Consider the following 22,500-nt stretch of genomic DNA (forward strand, 5'->3'; position numbering starts at 1 on the left):
AATATGGCTCGTAAGGTAGGCCAGCTATGTTGATATTTATTATAACCAGAAGGATAGGTGTGAATGAGTGTCTGGCTACAGGCAGTGTTAGGGTTGGGTTATTTCCCTTTGAATTCAGGGGGGGGGGGTTCAATAATTGGACGATGTTTGTCAACTAATTAATTTATTTCAGGCTTGTAAGTCTAGATCTGCATTGAATTTCAATTTATATACTGTTTACTTGTTCAGCGGCATTGGGAGATTGTTCGAAATTTCCCATACAGAAGTTCAAGAATCGGATATTAATAGATGAATGTGCAGGGATTTTAATAGAGGTTATTTTGGTCACATGTAGGCCATTCTGGTCAGCATTCCTGGCAGGGGGTGGTGGGCAGCTGCTGGCCCATCTGACCGACCAAACAAAACACGATTTGACCCAGTAGACTTGCTAACTGCTACTTGGAACGTCCATTTCAGGGGGCAGAGTGGTCACCTTGCCGGACACTGACCAAAAAAGTGTCCTTGGTGGGTGTTGTTGTTTTTTTTTTGTTTTTTTTTTGAATTTTTTTTTGACCTCCCATAGAGGATAGGGAGGTCACTTGCTGTGTCTTCTATTCCCCAATATGTTTTCCAATGCGTCTTTGTCTTGGAATGGGATTTATTGGGTTTTGTCTTGGCTTTTGCTGGAGTCCATGGCTGGGAGGGTCAAATGTATAGTTATAGTTTTGGGAGATATTTTTTGTATTGTTATAGTTTTGGGAGATGATATTTTTTGTATTGTTATAGTCTTTGGAGATGATATTTTTTGTATTGTTATAGTTATAGTTTTGGGAGATGATATTTTTTGTATTGTTATAGTCTTTGGAGATGATATTTTTTGTATTGTTATAGTTTTGGGAGATGATATTTTTTGTATTGTTATAGTCTTTGGAGATGATATTTTTTGTATTGTTAGTTTTGGGAGATGATATTTTTTGTATTGTTATAGTCTTGGGAGATGATATTTTTTGTATTGTTATAGTTTTGGGAGATGATATTTTTTGTATTGTTATAGTTTTGGGAGATGATATTTTTTGTATTGTTATAGTTTTGGGAGATGATATTTTTTGTATTGTTATAGTTTTGGGAGATGATATTTTTTGTATTGTTATAGTCTTGGGAGATGATATTTTTTGTATTGTTATAGTTTTGGGAGATGATATTTTTTGTATTGTTATAGTTTTGGGAGATGATATTTTTTGTATTGTTATAGTCTTGGGAGATGATATTTTTTGTATTGTTATAGTCTTGGGAGATGATATTTTTTGTATTGTTATAGTTTTGGGAGATGATATTTTTTCCTTTTGTGAATCATCTCTCCGTTATTAACTAAATGTTTTTTTGTTTTGTTTTGATCGTATACTAATTTGTAAACAATTGATTGTATTCCTCTTGGTGGGATCCTGTGCTTGTGCCTGTGCCTGGATGAGACTTTAAGGTGGTCTCAAAACTCTTTGAGAATAGGGTGCTGAATGCAGATTAAAGATGTAAAAAAGGCTGTTATTGATGGTTTGCATTGAGGTAAAATACTCACCTTTTATGCCTGCCAGATGAATTGTATCAAGACAAAAATAATGTGTAACCTTTAACCTCTATCGTCTGTTAATTAAAGGGACGTTAGAGAGAACTATCCACTCAACTCGCTGGTCTAAAATCAATTACAAAGATTTAATGTACATTAATGAACTTAAAAAAAAGTTAAAAATAGATTTTGTTGGAAGACGATTTTTAATGGTATTTTCTCTCTCATTCTTTTCTTCTGTTTTCTAGGGCAACTCAACTCTTCCAGCAGCTCCTCTACGCTGAGCCCGGTTTCCGGCGTGCTTCGGATGTACACCTACGCCTGGCGTTGATGTTTAAAGTGACCAAACAGTATGACAACAGTCTAAAGGTAAGTCAGTGCTGATGGTTTTTCATCGGATCCGCGAAAATCCGCAATTTTGGAGTCGAGGAGGAGGATTTTAAAAAAAAATTATTTATTATTAGTTATATGACCCCGACCAGCTTGGTACTACGAAAAATTCGTAGAAATACGAATTTTTGCTCCAGCTACAGAGCTGCATGGGTTTCTTGTTCAACAAGAAAGTTTAGGTCCCTAGAACCTATCTAGTCAGGACTTTGGAGCATTTTGGAACATGCTGAGAGCAAATTGTTTATTTCTAAAGCTATTTCAAGTGAACTTTTCTTTTTTTCACCTTGGAAACTACGATTTTTTAAATTTTTTTAAAACTTCAAGTAAGCTGCTCTGCATTACCCCCAATCCAATGTACCAGCTGTAAGAGGCTTTATATTTGGTAGTGCAAATAGGTGCAGTTTTCCACTCTCAAGAAGTTAGCTAGAGTATCAACGATGGGGCAGCGTTGCTCAGCGGTAAGGGCTTTGCTTCCTTCCCGAGTTCGATTGCCCGCCTAGTTGTGTGGCCTTGAGCAAGTCACCTCGCCCTAGCTCACTTTGCGGCGCTGTACTGTGGCTGCCGCTTGGGTTATTCCAGTTTTCCTTTGGAATAGACCCTAAAGATAAATTTACCATTGGGGATGAAAAATGGGAATTTTTTTTTTTTTTTTATTAAAAAAAAATAATTATATATTATCATCTCTATTGCTTTAAAAGTTGGGAGCTAGTTCTCTCTCCTTAACGATCATTTTCGGTATTTTCCCAAAATGGCAGGCTTACCCAGCAGTAAACTCAAACAAGCTCTCTACAAAACAATTTTATATTCTTATTAATTAAACAAAGATCATTCGCCAAATTATGTGATGTACAAAATAAATCTGAATAAGAAAAACGTAGATTGTGTCGTAACAAATGTGACGATTTTGCTGCAGATGGTAATGAGAGGGTTAAAGATGTTCCTCCGTTTTTCACTTTTATCACCATCATCTCTGGTAAGTGTTCATTTGTCTTGAGGCACCTGTTATGATATAACGGAAGACATGTCTTATATACATATCTGTATGACACTCACCGTTTAACTCTCTCTTTACCAGCCATTTTCAGGATTTTCCACCAAAACTTCACACCCAACTAACACAAAAATATATTTTTTATCACTCAAACACAATAGCAGTAAAGTTCTCGTGATACAGAATTTCTTTTGCAAAATATGCCCTACAACACACTGTTCATTTTCTTAAAATGTTATGATATACAAAAAAAATAAATAAAATAATAATAATAATTTTTTTAAAAAATTGAATAAGAAAAATGTTGGTTGTATTAATTGTAAGGAAAGTGACGATTTTCTTATGCATGGTAAGGAGAGGGTTAAAGTTCCAGGTTGTGTAGTTCCTCTCTAGGCTACCCGAAGTTGAGCTCCCCACTAGCATTCTCTCACCTTACTCAGGTGTAAAATGAGTCAGTAGTCCTCCAGACCCATTCGGCCCATAGAGCCGGAGTTTATCCCAGTTTCTATAGCGTGAAATGGAGAATAGCAATTTCTTGCTACCTTTTGGATACAACGCTAGTTTATCGCAGAGGATTTTCTACCTTATCTAACACACCTGGCCGTAGCAGCTTTGTCTATGTTGAAAAAGAAATTATTGTAATCTCGCCTAACGGGCGTCATTTCTCATCCTACCTGATAAGTGTTGCACTTGGCTTGGAATCCCTTGTAAAGTGATTTGAGCATGTTAACTGGATATTGTGCTATATAGATGCTCGAATTTGTGGGGTTTTTTTTTTTTTTGGGGGGGGGGGGGGGGGGGATAATTTAAAGCAAGGTGTACTGTACACATGTTATGGTGACCAGATTTAGCTAAAATTGGATTTCTTTCCACGTTGTACTCTGTGATTTTTCAACCAATATTTTATGGTCGCTGAGTCAAAAAAAAAATAAATAAATAAAATAATGGGGCAAATCTCCTACTGAATTCTTGACATTATATAAATTTGGCTCCACTGAGACTTAAACATGTACACTAGTAACCAATAATTGAGATTTTTAATTCCGTCAAATTTTGACAAAGTTAAGGCAGTTGAAAATGGTTGCCCCCGTGGATCGTTTCATTCATTCATTTATTTATTTTTTTTTAATTGAACTTTTCATTAAATTTCTTTTTTTTTTCGCATTTCCTTACATTTCTACATTATTCTCTCTCCAACAGCATTTCAAGCTAACTCTAGTAGATTCCAACCCTTGTATCTGTTCCAAGGCAGAAGGTAACTGTCGTATTTTGGTATTGTATTTGTTAGTTCTGTTGTTGTTGTTCTTGTTGGTTTGTTACTGTGTTGTCATTGGTATTGTTGTAGTGGACGTCGTCGTCGTTATTGTGACCGCCATTATTTTTGTCATTTTTTTGTTTGTTGTTGTTGTGGTCGTCGTTTTTTGTTTTTTTTTCAAAGGATTTAGAGGGAGAAAGGAGGAAGATAGATAAACAGAGAGGTACAAGGGACGTCTGAAAAGACATTGGAATCTTGTCATAATTCAAACCCAATCGAAAGAATTGTTAATCAGGCTTTATTTGGAATATGTGATTTTCCATGAATTATGTCCCCTGGTCGTGTCCATCAATAATAATAATAATAATAAATGTACATTTATATAGTGCTTATGCCGAAGCTTCGAAGCGCTTCACATTGACCATCAGTAAAAATCATTACACACTGTTGATTCGGACATACGAACAGAAGCTCACACGCAACCAATTACACACACACACACACACACACACACACACACACTCTCTCTCTCCCTCTCTCTCCCTCTCTCTCCCTCTCTCTCTCTCTCTCTCTCTCTCTCTCTCTCTCTCTCTCTCTCTCTCTGCGGGTGGTTGGATGGGAGCATCACCCTTGAATCATATACCTATGATGTTCGCATGGGTGTACGATCCGATAGTGATGTCGTTTCTTCTTCTCTTTACTAGCCTATCCTGCTTCTTTGGTTTGTGATTGTATTTTTGACAGGGGATATTTTTTTTCCTGTAAATCCTCTGCCTGTTTGTTCTTGGTTATTTATAATTTAGCTTATGATATCTTTAGGTTATGATTTTGATTGACATTTGTACTATTTTTGTTAGATTGCTTGTTTTTTTGTTTCAGCGGTCTCTCATATAACCTCAATTGTGTTGGAAGAGACCTAAAGCAACAAACAACAAACAAAACTCTTCTCTCTCCATCTCTCTCTCTCTCTCTCTCTCTCTCTCTCTCTCTCTCTCTCTCTCTCTCTCTCTCTCTCTCTCTCTCTCTCCGGATGGCAATGTTATGAGCTTCTTAGCCAAGCGCATACTATCTATAACATATATACACATACATACACACACACTTAACTAAATGTATACACGAGTGCACACACACATACACACACACACACACACACACACACACACACACACACACACACGCACGCACGCACGTATGTACTTTGCAATAATCTAATTTAAAGAGATAGGTTTCCATCAACACGAATACTATTAGAATGTGTGGCTATGTGCTCTTGTAGTATGAATGACACCTGCCTTTTTCGGATCGGAAGGTCTTGGATTTGAATCCCGCTCTGAGCGGCGCATTGTTGAGACCTGGGAAAAGGCTCTTTACTCACATTACTCACTCTTTGAAGTTTGTGTCTTGTTAACATGCTTGTAAGAAAGCTGGCAGAAACTTGCCAATACCTCAATGTGTCATGGACAGTTTCATGAATAATGAATGCATCATCACCATTCATCATCATCATTCATCATCATCATCATCATCATCATCATCATCATCATCATCAACAATAATTCATCAACAAAAATAATAATAATAACAACAACAACAACATCATCATAAGGACTACCGCCATCTTGTCTAACCGTTACAAGAAATACTACACAGCCATCATCACCAGCCACCACCACCTTACAACAACCATTGTCTATCACTACCACTACCACCACCACCCTCCACACAATAAACACCACCATCATCCTCATCATTGTCATCATTAACTTCTCATCGTTATAAAGTTTTGTTTTTACAACTGACAAATCCCTTCCTTTTTCTCCCCTCAGTTCGTCTGCATATAGCGCATCTCTACGAAGTCCAGGTAAGTGATAGAGACATGACCCCCAGTCCCCACCCCCACCTCTACCATATTTTGCCAAACTCGGTGGGGGAGTGGGGGGCGGTGAGGGAGGGAGAAAGAAAATAATATAAAAACGTTTATAAAATTTTGACCAGACAACTCGTCCTTCAAACATTCAAACATCGATGACCGATTAAAATGACCCTTATCTTACAGAAAAAGAAAAAACAAAAACAAAAAAAAACACAAAACGAACTAACCAACCTGAGTGAAGTACCAGCTTTGTGAGCTTTTGCCGAGAAGAGTGTCATTTCAATCCATCGAGTCTTCTGGTCAAATTTTAAAGAGCGTATTGTTGGTTTTTTTTGTTTTTTTTTTTGTTTTTTTTTTTGTTATTTGTCCTCCCTCCCCCCCCCCCCCCCCCCCCCCCACCACTACCACAGTATTCTGTCTTCCTTAAGAAGTCCCAGATTTCTATCAAATGAGGGCCATAATAAACGATCATTTGAAGTTCGAAGTTATTTTTTTCTTCTTTTTTTTTCTGGCCAAAATTTTACAAGCGCAGTTTTTGTGTTTTTTTTTGTTTTTTTTTTGGGGGGGGGGGGGGGGGGGGGTGTCGGAGTGGGGAAACGTGAAGTTCAAACCTTTTTATTTCAGAATCCATAGGACAGTCCTGTTAGTGTTAAGTGTAGCTGTTGTTGATATAACTTACCCATGATTAATATACTTGTTCTTTTCTATGAGTATCAACCAATTCATAAAATCCTTTTGGGTTGACTTCTTCATGGGATATTTTGTGATTCCATTTATTTTTTCAGGCTTGTTGGTGTTTATTCACTTTCATTCTTCTTCCTTCACTTTTTTTCTTTCTTTCTTTCTTACCTTCCTCACTTCGTTCGATATTTATTTTATTTATTTGATTAAATAATTATTTATTTATTGATCATGATCGTCGTCATCATTATCATGCATAATTATCATCACCCTCCTCACCATCATCATATCATCATCATCATCATCATCGCCTTTATCACCGTCGCCTTCATCACTATCGCCTTCAACATCATCATCATCACATCATAATCATCACCACCACCATCATCATCATCATCGCCTTCATCAACATCATCATCATCGCCTTCATCATCATCACCCCGCCAACATCATCATCATCATTGTTATTCTTTCCACCAACCAGGGTAAATTCAAGCAAGCCAAGGAGGCGTATGAGACCCTTGTCAAGACAGAGACCCTCACATCTGTACTGAAAGCCGCTGGATTAAGACAGTTAGGTATGTAGGCATAGACTAGCAATATGTTAAGACAGTTGTCTCTCCCCTAATCTCTCTCTCTCTCTCTCTCTCTCTCTCTCTCTCTCTCTCTCTCTATCTATCTATCTATCTATCTATCTATCTATCTATCTATCTATCCCCTTCTCCCTCCCTCCCTCCTTGTGTATGTGTGTGTATTGGATTAGATAAATAAGTATGAAATATGAACATCTACATATAGTACATTTCCATGGACACATAATATATTCCCCCGGCAGGCCATAATGGAACCATATATCCATTGCATACACCTGTTTGACGTCCTTTTTGTACCACCACTCCTACGATATCTGGTACTGCCTATAGCCAGGTACTCATTCACACCTGAGTCGAAGATTCTACTCCGTCGAGCATTTTCATGGTATTGTTGAATTTAAACCCAACTAACTATTCGTCAATTTGTTATTTTGTCGAGAGGTTTATTTATAGATTTCGCCTGATGTTGTTGTGGTGGTTCCCGAAAAGACTTGGCTTTCTGGGTTATTTTTGTAATATCTTATTTTATCCAGATCAGAAATAAAATAAGCCGTAGATCATTTGCCCGTAATTGATATGGAAACTAAGGTTAGAAATAACCTCTGCGTTATTTTTACATGACATGCCATGGTCGGAAATAGATGTCTATTGATTAGTTCTTTCAAATCCATTGCTACAATACTGACACACTATGAAAATAAGTTGAAAAAGCAACCATTAATAATACTAACAAAAGTAATAGTAATAATATGACTACTACTACGACTACTACCATCACTACTACTACTACTACTACTACTACTACTACTATTACTACTACTATTACTACTACTACTACTACTACTACTACTACTACTACTACTACTACTACTACTACTACTACTACTACTACTACTACTACTACTACTACTACTACTACTACTACTATAGAAAGCGGGATAAACTCCGGTTCCACGAGCCTAGTGTCACTGAAGGACTACTTTTTTTTTTGTTGGGGAGGGGAGGGGGGGGGGGTTGCTTTTTCGTTTCTCTTCTTTTCTAGCGTGCAACAACAGAACACGAGTCATACGCCTATCTGCCCATCGTGGTTAATTAAAGTCTGATCACATTTCGCTTGCCAATCTGGGCAACACGAAAATCATCCGAGCTGACAAGATCAGATTCGTTTCTCTTTTTGGTTTGGATTTGATCACGGGTGATAATCGACGTAATTAAGTATTTCGTTCCCTCCCTTGGACAGGAAAGGGTTTAAATACAAATACTACTACTACTACATCTTCTACTACTACTACTACTACTACTACTACTACTACTACTACTACTACTACTACTACTACTACTACTACTACTACTACTACTACTACTAATACTACTCCAACTACTACTACTACTACTACTACTACTACTACTACTACTACTACTACTACTACTACTACTACTACTACTAATACTACGAATACTAATACTATAACTACTGCTACTACTAATACTACTACTGCTACTGCTACTACTACTATTACTATTATTTTTATAAGTAGAGAGAGAGAGAGAGAGAGAGAGAGAGAGAGAGAGAGAGAGAGAGAGAGAGAGAGAGAGAAGGGCGTCTCATTATGATGTCAAAAAACATGTTTTGCATGTTATTTTTCCCCATATCTTCATAATTTCAATTTTTAAATCCCCCCATGCCTGACGTCAGTTTTTGAATCAGTGACGTAAAATTCCCCATCAATAATAGACACTTTTAGACGGCTGTTTGTGAAATATTGATGGCTCGGCTTTTTTCCGGCAACGCTCGGCTCTCTCTGGGTCAGACGACAGCATCGATACTTGCGTCATTGCCTATGTCGTCGTTATTTCGAGGATCATATTTAGGACGAGAGACAATGACTGTGTGTGTATGAGAGAGAGAGAGAGAGAGAGAGAGAGAGAGAGAGAGAGAGAGAGAGAGAGAAGAGAGAGAGAGAGAGAGAGAGAGAGCGGAAGGGGGGGGGGGGGTAAATCTAGTGTGAGGAGTTGCCAGCCACTAAACGTTGGTAGTGTTTACCAAATGGCAGACAACGATCTTTAAAGATATCATTGTTTGTTTATTTGATTACTTTCTATTGAATACTCGAGTACACAATTGCCTGTCTATCTATCGATCTATCAACCAATCCATCCATCTATCTCTCTCTCCTTTCTCTCTCCTCTCTCTCTCTCTCTCACTCTCTCTCAGCGGGTGGTTGGATGGGAGCATCACCCTTGAATCATATACCTATGATGTTCGCATGGGTGTACGATCCGATAGTGATGTCGTTTCTTCTTCTCTTTACTAGCCTATCCTGCTTCTTTGGTTTGTGATTGTATTTTTGACAGGGGATTTTTTTTTTTCTGTAAATCTTCTGCCTGTTTGTTCTTGGTTATTTATAATTTAGCTTATGATATCTTTAGGTTATGATTTTGATTTACATTTGTACTATTTTTGTTAGATTGCTTGTTTTTTTTTTTGTTTCAGCGGTCTCTCATATAACCTCAATTGTGTTGGAAGAGACCTAAAGCAACAAACAAACAAAAAAAACTCTCTCTCTCTCTCACTCTCTCTCTTTCTTTCTTTCCCTTCTCTATCTCTCACTCTCTCTTTCTGTCCTCCGGTGATGATTTTAATGATAGGCTGCATAAAAGGAGCAGAGTAATAAATAGGTATTTATCTAGATAACAACTAGGCCTCCCGTGTTACGTCATACCGACGCCTACAAATAACATTTATTGTCATTTTAAAAAAAATTTACAACCACATCGTTATTATTATTATCATTATTACTATTATTATTATTATTATTATTATTATTATTATTATTATTATTTATTATTATTATTATTATTATTATTATTATTATTATTATTATTATTATTATTATTAATATTATTATTATTATCTATCTATCTATCTATCTATCTATCTATCTATCTATCTGTCTGTCTGTCTGTCTGTCTGTCTGTCTGTCTGTCTGTCTATCTATCTATCTATCTATCTATCTATCTATCTATCTATCTATCTATCTATATCTCTCTGTGTCTCTCTCGTTGTATCATAAATTAAACAGATGAGTAAAACTTATGTGGGTGGAGGAGGGGATGATAGAGTGTGTAGATGGGAGGGGGGAGGGGGGGGGGAGGTGTATGGGTGTTATTTGGCGAAGATGACGATGCTTGGCGTTTTTTGGAAGATGTCCAATTGTGCTGGAGCCTTGTCTAATGATGAATACCGGCTGTCTGATGTCATGGTGGTGATTGGAATTAAAGATAAGGTTATAGAGATGGATCATTGCATGGATGGATGGATGGATAGGTTGGTGAGTGAATGGATGGATTGGTGGATGGATAAGTTGTTGGATGAATGAATGAATAGATTTATATGTGGAGGGATGGGTGGGTAAATGGATAAATTGGTAGATTAATAAATGGATGGATGGGTGGATGGATAAGTTGGTGAATGAATGGATGGATAGATTGATAGGTGGATGGATTGGTCGGTGGATAGATGGATAGATGAATGGACGGACGAGTGGATGGATGGATGAATGGACGGGTGGATGAATGGATGGACGGGTGGATGAATGGGCGGATGGATGGATGAACGGATGAATAGATGATTAGATTGCATGGCCTGACTCTGCACTGTCAGTGTGTCACAGAGATCAGAATGAAGTCATGAATCATTCATAATAGACAGGGTTGCCAGATAGTATTTTCACAAACAAACTATATTAATCGCTTCTCAAGACAGTTTTATTATATTTTGTTGTGGAAGAGCGAAATTTAATATGTGTCTCGTTATTTTATTATTATTATTATTATTATTATTATTATTATTATTATTATTATTATTATTATTATTATTATTATTATTATTATTATTATTATTATTATTATTAGTGGTGGTGGTGGTGGTGGTGTTTTATTTATTTGTTTATTTGTTGTTTTTAAATTTTGGATTTATTATTTTTAAACCCTCTTCTACGCAACAATTATATGGCTACAACCATGGTTTGGATGATGAAATAGATTAAACCCCTCTCCTCTCTTTGACAATGGCGTTTGTTTTAAGTTTTCGTCTAAATATCGTAATTCGTGTCACGGCGCTAAAATGCCAAGTTTAGTTTCCGAGTTATTTACAAACGACTTAAAATTTAGCATTTTGTAGATTTGACATAAGAATGACCAATCTGGCAACCCTGATCACGGAGTCCGTCTTTTGATCATTTTTTGGAGATTGGGCGATTGGCGTTTGGGGGTGGAAGCGGTTGTGATTGGTCGATATTGGATCTGAATGAGGTAAAGCCAATGCTTCCGTACTTCGAAAATACACATTAAAAAAAAATCGTCCAGAAAACCTCTCCTTCAAATATTGATCGATCTAAATGATCCTCTTCTTGGCAAAAACTCTCAAGGGCGTGCTCTTGGAATCTACATCTGTTTCCTATTTGAAACAATTCCTCCTTTGTCTTACTTTTTCTTGGGTACTTTAATTGTGATTCTAGAACTTTTTACTATCCCATTTTTCTCCCTTTTTACTGCCACTGATATGACCTGTATGTGTTGCAAGCGCCGTAAAAACCCTTAAACACACAAACACATAATTAATTGCTTTCAATCCTTGCCCCTTCACGTTTTCGTGGTAGACCAGTTAGGTCTATCCATAGGTAGAACGAAGATGACGTCACTCAGGCCTTTGTTATTGTTTTTTTTTTTTTTTTTCCATCCACGTTTATGAGTAATTCTCACTAAACTGTATTAACCAGACTAAAAACCTTCAAGGTTACACATAGTTGTGTGTGTAGGTGCGTTATACTTCCGGATGGCAATGTTGTGAGCTTCTTAGCCAAGCGCATACTATCTATAGCCTTCGTCAACTCAAAACCTGACATTAACCCCTTCCTTACCAGAATTTTCCCCAAAATTTCACACACACCCAACACAAAAATAAATAGTTTTTTCTTACTCCAACAGAAAAGTAACAAATAAATTCTAAGAATAATATTGATCAGCAAAATGAACCCTACAAACACAGTGTCACGTTTTTACAGCTAAAATAAAACATTTTTTTAAAAATTGTATGATTTACAAAAGAAATCTGAATGATAAAAGTGCTGGTTGGATCGTAACGAATGTGACGATTTTCCTATGGTTGGTAAGGAGAGGGATAAACAAAATAATATCACGTCACGACACAAGGCGACGACGGTCACCAAGCCAGGACATATTTATTATAGATGTCGCTGCCACCAAGATGAATATGAAAAGTGAGTTACTAGGCTATGACATCATTATTACACTATAGATGTCACTGGACATAAGGCATCACAGAGTAGACTGTGGTTGTGACACCATTTTTTGGCTACGAGTTCACGAGGGCAGCGGTCAATCAGACCTCCAGTGTGTGAGCGATTCTATGAACCCGTGTTTTGACCATGTGCTTTCTATTTATTTATTTATTTAATTAATTAATTTATTTATTTATTATTATTATTATTATTATTATTACTATTATTATTATTATTATTATTATTATTATTATTATTATTATTATTATTATTATTATTATTATTATTATTATTATTATTATTATTATTATTATTATTATTATTATTGTTGTTGTTGTTGTTGTAATTACAATGATGATGATGATGATGATGATAACGGTAATAACATGGTAGCTGGACGAAGTTGACAGGTAAAAATTAAAGCAGTCTGACCTGGCATAGATAGGAATGCGATAAAGGGAGGGTATATTATCATATGTGATAAAAAACGAGGATGTTCTGCCAGTCTTATGCAAGGACACTCTCAAATGTTGTCGTTGTCGTTGTCGTTGTTGTTGTTGTTGTTGTTGTTGTTGTTGTTGTTGTTGTTGTTGTTTTTGTTGAAGTTGTCGTCGTCGTCAACGTTGTTTTCATTATTGTTGCTGTGTTGGGTTTTTTATTTGTTTTTTGTTTTTTTTCGTTGTTTTTGTTTTTTTTTTTGTTTTTTTTTTTTTTTGTTTTGTTTTGTCTTTTTTTTTTTTTTTTTTTGGGGGGGGGGGGGGGTGATTAATACTTTTAATTGACAGAATCAAATACGTATTATTTCATGACATAAAAACGTGTTTAAAGGTTTGTTTTGGACTATGGAAATTTTAGAGTTATTTAATTTTTTCTTTAACACCCCCACCCCCTTCTCTCTTTTCCACCTTTTTTAAAATTTGTATTCGTCCTTTTTTCCTCTCGTCTCTTTTTTTTCTCCTCCTCGCCTCTCCCCTCCTCCCCCCCCTCCCCCCTCCCCCTCCTCTTCCCCTCTCCCCCCCCCTTCCCTCCCTCCCTCCCCCCCTTTCCTCCTCCCCCCTTTCCTCCTCCCCTCCTCCCCCCTTTCCTCCTCCCCTCCTCTCCCCCCTTCTTCCTCACCCTTCCCTCTTCCCCCTCTCCTCCCACCTCCCTTCCCTCTTCTCCTCCTCCTACCCTTTCCTCTCCTCCTCCTCCTCCTTTCTCGCCCACTCATTTCCGTTGAAGCATGACACAAGATGACCCACTTTTCCATTAGTAATTCTCAGGGTCGCCTCACTACCACCCTTTACCACCACAAATTAGCTGTAAATAAACTTAATAATGAAAACTCGCTTATTTTAGAAATAAAAAGATAATGACGATGATGGGTTTCAATCATCATTTCATATCCTGATCGATATCTATGAACATATTTGGTGAAAATAATTCCGGGAAAATTCGATGTTGTTATGACAGCACTGCCGTACTCTGGAAAAACTCGGTATTTAGAATTTTGGCCACAAAGTCCCGTCCTTCAAATATCCATCGATTTAAATGACCCACATCGTAGCGAAAAACTCAAACCCGTTGGCTTGAAGAAAGACTTCGCGAAATCCCAGGTTTGAGAGATTTTCGTCATTTTAATCGATCGATATTTGAAGGACGAGAGTTTTCTGGCCGAAACTTAAAATAGTGTCTTTGTTGTTTTCAGAGTATGGCAGACATACTGAAAAGAGAAGTTCATAGTATTATTACTGCAATTATTTGACAATGTTCTGACGTCACGGAGTTGATGGTGTTTCTCGTGTTTCTCCATGTTATTATCAAATGCTAGTAAGAATAGAGAGAAGGGAGGATGCACGATTATCGTGGAACACCTTTTGTTTGGAGATTTCACATATTGGAAAAACCTGGATAATCGGTCTGGAACTTAGATAGTTTTTTTTTTTTTTTTTAAATTGAGCTTTTTATACAGCGCAAGATCCACTAAGCCTGCTCAAAGCGCTTTTTTTTTTTTTTTTGTTTTTTTAAGGATTTTACGGCGCTTGCAACACATTAAGGTCATATCAGCGCCAGTAAAAAGGAAGAAAATGGGATAGTAAAAAGTTCTAGAATTACAATTAAAGCAGCCAAGAGAAAGTAAGACAAAGGGGAACTGGGAACAAATAGGGATCAGATGTAGAATCCAAGAGCAAACCATCAATGTACTTAGTTTGAGATCACCTATAAGTCTCATCCGGACACATGCACAAAATCCAACAAAGATGAATACACTCAAATGCTTACATTATTCATTAAAAATAACAAATATAATAATGCATAACAGAGAGATGATTTACAAGGAAAAAAATATCATCTCCCAAAACAATAACTATGCATTCGACTGTTTCCCTCCCAGCCAGGACTCCGACCAGGGCCAGGAAAAAACCAAGTAATCTCATTCCAAGACAAAGACAGAAAGCATGTTGGAAAACAGATATAAGGGGATAGAAGACACAGTATGTACCTCCCCGCTATGGGAGGTCAGGATCCCCACCCAGTCAAAGCGCTTTACAAGGGACTCTGACCAATAGCAATAGCAACATTTAACATGTAAGACGAGATGGGCACGCCCCCCCCCCCTCCCTAAAAAAAAAAACCCTTTGTTGTCAGGTCATGTAAACAAAGTTTTTATAAGATTTCTTTCATAATTTGACCTTTTTATTAAAAAAAAAAAAAAAAAAAAATGAGAAGCGCTTATTTTTAGTCAACCTTGTTTATTTTATGTTGGTAGCTAATTTGTTTATAATATGTTAACCTAACTCATTTTGGTTTTAAGATGCAACTTAAATTATTTATTTTTTTAAATTTTACTATTTTGTTGTTTTTTCATAATGTGGTTAAATGCTGTAAGGAAAATTCGGTTATTCGAGATGATATTAACACACCTGTGTTTCCCGATTTCAGACACCCTCGTCTCCATAACATCTAAATTGCGTCATTGGCTCGTTCGGCAGCACTCGGCAATTTCCGTCATTTTGATTCGGTTATAAACAAACCCAAAAAAATACATGGTTTACTGCCACTACTCACTCGATTTCGCTTCCATCCTTGATTCCCATCTTCAACGGAGACCAAATAAGGCCAAAGAGAGCGAGGTCACCGCCCACTCATTGCTCTCTTTTTCTCATAATATTTTCTACTACGACACTCGTCGTGTCTTCTCGCTCTCTCTCCCTCTTTCTCCCCTCTCTGTTATGCTGTCGCCTGTGCCTGGTTTGTCTGTGTCTGTTTCTGTTTCTGTTTCTTATGAAGTAAGAGTTGGATTGTTTACTATTCTGCGTCACTCGCCATAATCGATTTCTAGCCAGACTTCGCGTACGTGACTCGTCGACGACGCGCGCGAGGCCACACATCTTTTTACTACACTTTACTACTGAGGACGGACTGAATGTATCTAAAACAAAAAGGTGAAACGGAACCGCAGACGGCATTAGTTTAACCCCAGATTTCTTGGAAGTCGGAATAGTAGCTTTACCATTGTGATACGGTAAATTGACCCTTTCACTGGTATTGTTATTGTTCATAGAATAATATAACCCGGTTGTGTTGTGGTGTAGTGTGTGGTATGTAATGTAACGTAACGTGAATGTATGTAGTCATCGGATTTTCCAGATTTGGGTGTGGAGATCATTTCGGAAATTCTGTTTACACACATACCCCTGTGATGTTAGTGTTAGATAATGTGGTATCCGTGTTATCCACTTTGTGTTATGACGGTGGTCATAACGTGACGATCCGTGTTTATTTTGGTTCGTGTAGTGATTAATCGTGCTTTTTAAATTGAGATAATCGAAGTTGGTAAATTTTGCCCTATGTTGAGTTTCATTTCAATGGTGGGTGTCTTATATCTAAATGCTTCTTCGAAAATGAAACTGGAGTGATCTTTTTGGTTTTAATTACGATAATTGATAATTTCGTAGTGATTTCACCCAAGTATGTATTATGTTTATAAAGTAACCATCCCCCCCCCCCCCCCCCCCCCATTTTTGTTGAGTCCCAAAACCAAATACCGGTTTCTGATATAAGTACTTACGTGATAAGCCTCCTCCTCCTTCTTCGAACTCTCTCTCTCTCTCTCTCTCTCTCTCTCTCTCTCTCTCTCTCTCTCTCTCTCTCTCCTTTGATTTGATCCACCAGTAACTATTGACATCTTGTCCAGAAAGGATTTCGTACTCCTTCCTTCCACCAACATTCTTGGCGTCTTGATCTCAATGTGGTCAAACACGTAGCATTTCCAACCTGGCCCCAGCAGGCGACGTTTTTGTTGTTGTTTTTTAAAAAGATATTTGGCTCTGATGATGTTTATGATGATAAACGACGACGACAACAACAGCTATTGTATAACCCTGTAACTTCTAAACTATTTATTCTATTAATATTATAAGCGCTTACATTGCTGCTGCATCAACTAAGAGCAGTCGATGTCTCGGTTCCAAGAAATAGCCGGAGTGGTTTCATTTCGTGGAAACAACTACAGTGTTGAGTGACACAAACACTTATCAAACATGACATGTACATACTTTCATACATACATATATACAAACATACCTACCTACTTACATACATACATACATACATACATACATACATACATACATACATACATACATACATACATACATACATACATACATACATACATACATACATACATACATACATACATATTACTACTATACTTACTTAATTACTTACTTACATATACATTACATACATACATACATACATACATACATACATACATACATACATACATACATACATACATACATACATACATACATACATACATACATACATCACATACTACACTACATAATAACTTACTACTTACTATACATACATACATACATAATACATACATACATACATACATACATACATACATACATACATACATACATACATACATACATACATAGGCTACATACATACATACATACATAGGCTACATACATACATACATACATACATACATACATACATACATACATACATACATATAGAAGGAACTAAATTGACGTCACTCAGCTATTTGTTATTGTTTTTAGCCAGCCATTTTTCTGAGCAGTTCTCGTTAAATTCGATCGTTTTGTGTGTTGGTACGTTATATGGGGCTGGCGGATGTGAGTTTGTTTTGTTTTTTTGGCTAAACCCTTAGCATCAACAAACACATACACACACACACACATACAGTACACATGAACGTAGACTCGCATTCGTTTCTTTCTGATTCTGTCATTACTCACCCAATGCACGTGCTGCATGGAAATAATTACAGTTCCTCCTGGCGCTGTTTATTGTTCCTGCTCACCTTCACACCTGATCTCTATTTTCTTCCCCCCCCCCCCCCCCCCCCCCCCCCCGTCTTCCCGACTACCCCTCCGGGCCTACTCTTTTCAACTTATAAAAATAATACACACCCACACTCACACACAAACACATACATAACGTACACATAACGCACGCGCGTTAAATACACGGGCTCGGCAAACACTGTGACATGAGTTGAGAGTTTTGAATGGGGTGGCACGCGTCAAAGGAATCATCTGGATCAGGCTTGGAGTTTGAGTCTATTTGTAATTGTATCAAACAAACAATAACTCTTGGAAGACGGCACACGGGACTAGGGGTTATTATCTTACTTGGGTATTGATACAGTGTGTATGACGTCACTCGACTGTTTAAATATTATATCTAGCCTTATTTATTTATTTATTTATTTATTTATTTATTCATTCATTCGTTCGTTCGCTTTTTTAATAACTTACTCGTTTATTTTTTAAATTTATTTATTTATAATTTCATTATTATTTTATTCTATTTTATTTTATTTTATCGCTAGCCAGAAATAAAGTCAACACTCAGAACGTGTCTGCCTATAAATTCAATTTTTTAAACATTCAAAACGTCTCATGACTTAATACCGTTTAAAGGCTACCGGTCACTTAATATGATCATATCTCTATAGAATAGAAGGAACGTAATTAACGTCACACAGGTCTTTCTTTGTTCTTGTTTTTTAGCCAGCCATTTTTACAAGTAGTTCTCACTAAATCAATCAGACTATAAACTCTGAAGGTTTCACATAGTTTTGTGTGTTGGTGCGGATGTTGTGAGTTATTTAAATAAATGCATAGCATCAATAGATAACAGACTTGTTGACTGACCCTCTTTCGTCTTTTGTCGGTGAAGGCCTCTCGGCGCCGTCTTAGCTTTGGCCGAAGTCCCGGGTTTGAGAGTTTGTTTGTTTTTTTGCCAAGATGAGAGTCATTTAATTCGATCGATATGTGAAGGACGAGTTTTCTGGCCAAATTTTTAAATATGTGTATGTTTTTTTCCAGAGTACGGTAGAATAAGGGTCGTCGTAAAGCAGTTGTACTTTATAGTACTATTGACTGTCTGGGGTTATACTGACTGACTGCATGTCAAGTACGTAGGGATTGTTATGATGTGCTCGTGACGAAGTCAAGTGACATTACCAATCTCTTTGTCGCCACCATGTAGCAGTTGTGTGTGTGTGTGTGTGTGTGTGTGTGTGAGAGAGAGAGAGAGAGAGAGACTTTGTTTATTTGTTATATTTTCAGCACCTTGTTGACCCCATCTAGCCAGACGAGTGGGTTGTGGTGGCTGGCGATGGTGTTGTGCATGTTTGTATTGACTCATAAGATAATATCTTAAACCTAAGTAGCCTACTTTCTAGAGTTTGCTCTCCCGTCCCACTTTAAAAAATAATTCGTTGTTTGCCTTCCCTGTACGAGAATAGATTAGTGTAGATGGAGAGTTATTTGGTTTATGTCCTGGAGTGAGATTGGTCATGTGCAGTTTTCATATTGATGCTTTGCGTTTAGTTTATGTACTCACAACACCCGCCAGCCGGATATAACGTTCCAACACACAAAACTTACAAGCTTAAAAGTTTTATAGATAGAACCCAGTTTGCGTCACTCACTTCTTTCTTATTGTTTTTTGCCATCCATGTTTATGAGTCATTCTCAATCAACTAACTTTTGATTTTTCCAGTTTCTTCCCCTCTATTCCCTTCTCTCTCTCTCTCTCTCTCTCTCTCTCTCTCTCTCTCTCTCTCTCTCAAACATGTCGATAGTATGCTCTTGGCTAAGGAGCTCACAGCATTGCCATCCGGAAGTATAACTGACCAACACACAAAACTATGTGTAACCTTGAACTTGTTTACTCGGGTTAACACCGTTTAGTGAGAATTACTCATAAACGCAGATGGCAAAAAGCAATAACAAAGACCTGAGTGACGTCAACTTCATACTTCTCTCTCTCTATCTCTCTCTCTCTCTCTCTCTCTATATATATATATATATATATATATATATATATATATATATATATATATATATATATATATATATATATATATATATTAATATTCAAATTTCATAATACAAACACTCTCACACACACACACACGTAGTACACATAATACACTGGAATAGAGGAGAAAGAGAGAGAGAGAGAGAGAGAGAGGGGGGGGGGGGTTAGAGTTAACACGCTAGTTTTTCTTGTTCACGTACATTTTGTGGCGTACGGGAAGCGAGAAAAGTTTTAGTCGCTGGCAGCTGTGAATTTTAAAATGGAGAAAATAATGGAAAATATTGGGGGGGGGGGGGGGGGGGGGGGGGGGGGGGGGGGGGGGGGGGGGCGGGGGCAAAAAATGCAAAAGAGAAAATAAAGCAAAAACAAACAAACGCCCACGTATTTTTATTAAATGTCTTAAAGTGAGATGCGCGCGTTTTCAAGCATCATTTTCCCAGGCGTTGACGACAACGCGTCCGATATAATTTCTCTCTACTTGCGTCATTGTCGTCAAGACATATTATTATTGTTGTCATGTTGTGTGAATGTCTTGGGGTGGAATTGTATGCTGTGGTGGGGTGGCATTAGGATGCCGTACTCGTGTTGTTGTTGTTGTTGTTGTTGTTGTTGTTGTTGTTGTTGTTGTTGTTGTTGTTGTTGACATGGACATACAATTATGGGTATTGGTTTTTCTGCGTTTTGTTTTGGTTTATCGTCGTCGTTGTCGTCGTCGTCATCATCGTTGTTGTGATGATGATGATGATAGTGAATATTAATAACAATAATAACAATACCAATAATAATGATGATGATGATGATGATAATAATAATGATAAGTGTTATTATACATAAGGTCAAGATAAGGTGAATGTCTGGCTCTTCCCTTCAACCTATATTATATCATCGCTAGTACACAGTTGTATTGATAACACCTGCTTCTCGTCCTACTGTGAACTTAAACAAATTTGTAGCTAATTGGTTGTGGTGTCACCGTCCCTGTCGGCACACGTCTAGCTGATTAAACTAGTTGTGACTTCACACACACACACACACACACACACACACACACCATCTCTCTCTCTCTCTCTCTCTCTCTCTCTCTCTCTCTCTCTCTCTCTCTATCTATCTATCTATCTATCTCTCTTTCTCTGTCTCTATCTCTCTCTCTCTCTCTCTCTCTCTCTCTCACACACACACACACACACACCACCCCCACACACGCCACATACTCACAGGAACCCTATTTTAAAACACAAATTGTGTATAATTTTTAAATAAAGTATCTCGATGATGGTATTATTATTATTATTATTATTATTATTATTATTATTATTATTATTATTATTATTATTATTATTATTATTATTATTATTATTATTATCAATATTGTGTTCATTTTATAAGGAAAGTGGGAGAATTGAGAAGAAAAAGAAATTAATCATTGAAGTGCTGTGTGATTTATTTGGAAATATTCGATTGTTTAAAAAAAAAACAAAAAAAAAACAAACCCCCAAAAAACACTTGTAAACAAATCATGTGACTTTTACCACTTAGCCCTGTTTGACTGATCTTGGATTGGAGCAAATAATAATACTAAAGTGTATTTGATGTTGATAATGTAAAACATAGCATTGTACATTGGATATTAATGAACTGATAGGTGATAGTATCGTTGTTATCATTGGAGTGGAGCCGTTCTACGAGAAAGTTGTTGTGATTAGTCTTGTGGTTCTTGTGGGTTCTTCTCGCGCCATCCATTCTTCAAGATTGCTTCCGTCTCAGACGACGACATCGATTTGACCATGTCTCGGACTGCCGGTAAGTATTTATTGAAAATGATACCAGTGCTTGTGTTATGGGGACAGCAGCGTGGCTCAGCGGTGCGGTCTTTGCTTAAGTAAGTCGCATCGCCCTAGCTCAATTTGCGGCTGACGCCCGAGTTATTCCAGTTTTACCTTGGAATAGACCCGAGAGACAAATTCCCCCTATGTGATGAATAAGGGAAATTTTAGTCTAATTTATGTAGTTTAGTTTATTTGTTTGTTTATGTGACTCGACTGCAAATGATAGAGAGAAAAAAGTGTTATTCAGAGCCATACGACCCACGGTGCCGGAGTGTCATCTCTGGTTTCAATAGCGTTAAACGAACTGTGGCAATTACTTGCTACCCTTTGTATAGGACGCCATTCTATGTTAAAAGTACTTTCGCCAGATCAAACGGATCCAAGAGGAGGAGAGAGGGGGGGGGGTCAGAAAAAAATATCGACTTCACTCGGGATCGATCCAGGTGAAGCGAGGGCTCTACTACGCTAAAGGGTCCCCCCGGGTATATATATATATATATATATATATATATATATATATATATATATATATATATTTTATCTTTTCTTTCTCTCTCTCTCTCTCTCTCTCTCTCTCTCTCTCTCTCTCTCTCATATACCCCCCCCCCTTCTTCCAATGTACATCGAAATACACATATTATTCTCATTGATCTGTCTCATTATCATTGTCCTTATCTGCTCTT

The 22,500-nt window shown here is 37.2% G+C and overlaps 1 protein-coding gene across 5 annotated transcripts in view; it reads left to right on the forward strand.

Moving 5' to 3' along the window:
• Positions 1-22,500, forward strand: part of LOC144956028 (histone demethylase UTY-like) — a 130,489-nt gene that overhangs the window by 82,475 nt on the left and 25,514 nt on the right. For all 5 annotated transcript variants that reach the window (XM_078886316.1, XM_078886317.1, XM_078886319.1 and 2 more), the window contains 4 exons: positions 1,789-1,909; positions 4,122-4,176; positions 6,006-6,040; positions 7,218-7,311. In XM_078886316.1, the coding sequence (XP_078742442.1) occupies positions 1,789-1,909; positions 4,122-4,176; positions 6,006-6,040; positions 7,218-7,311 (305 nt within the window). The remainder of the gene's footprint in view (positions 1-1,788; positions 1,910-4,121; positions 4,177-6,005; positions 6,041-7,217; positions 7,312-22,500) is intronic.

Source organism: Berghia stephanieae, chromosome 10 (assembly GCF_034508935.2).
Source record: "Berghia stephanieae isolate SIO BIC M18660-M18661 chromosome 10, UCSD_Bste_1.3, whole genome shotgun sequence".
Classification (NCBI taxonomy): domain Eukaryota; kingdom Metazoa; phylum Mollusca; class Gastropoda; order Nudibranchia; family Aeolidiidae; genus Berghia; species Berghia stephanieae.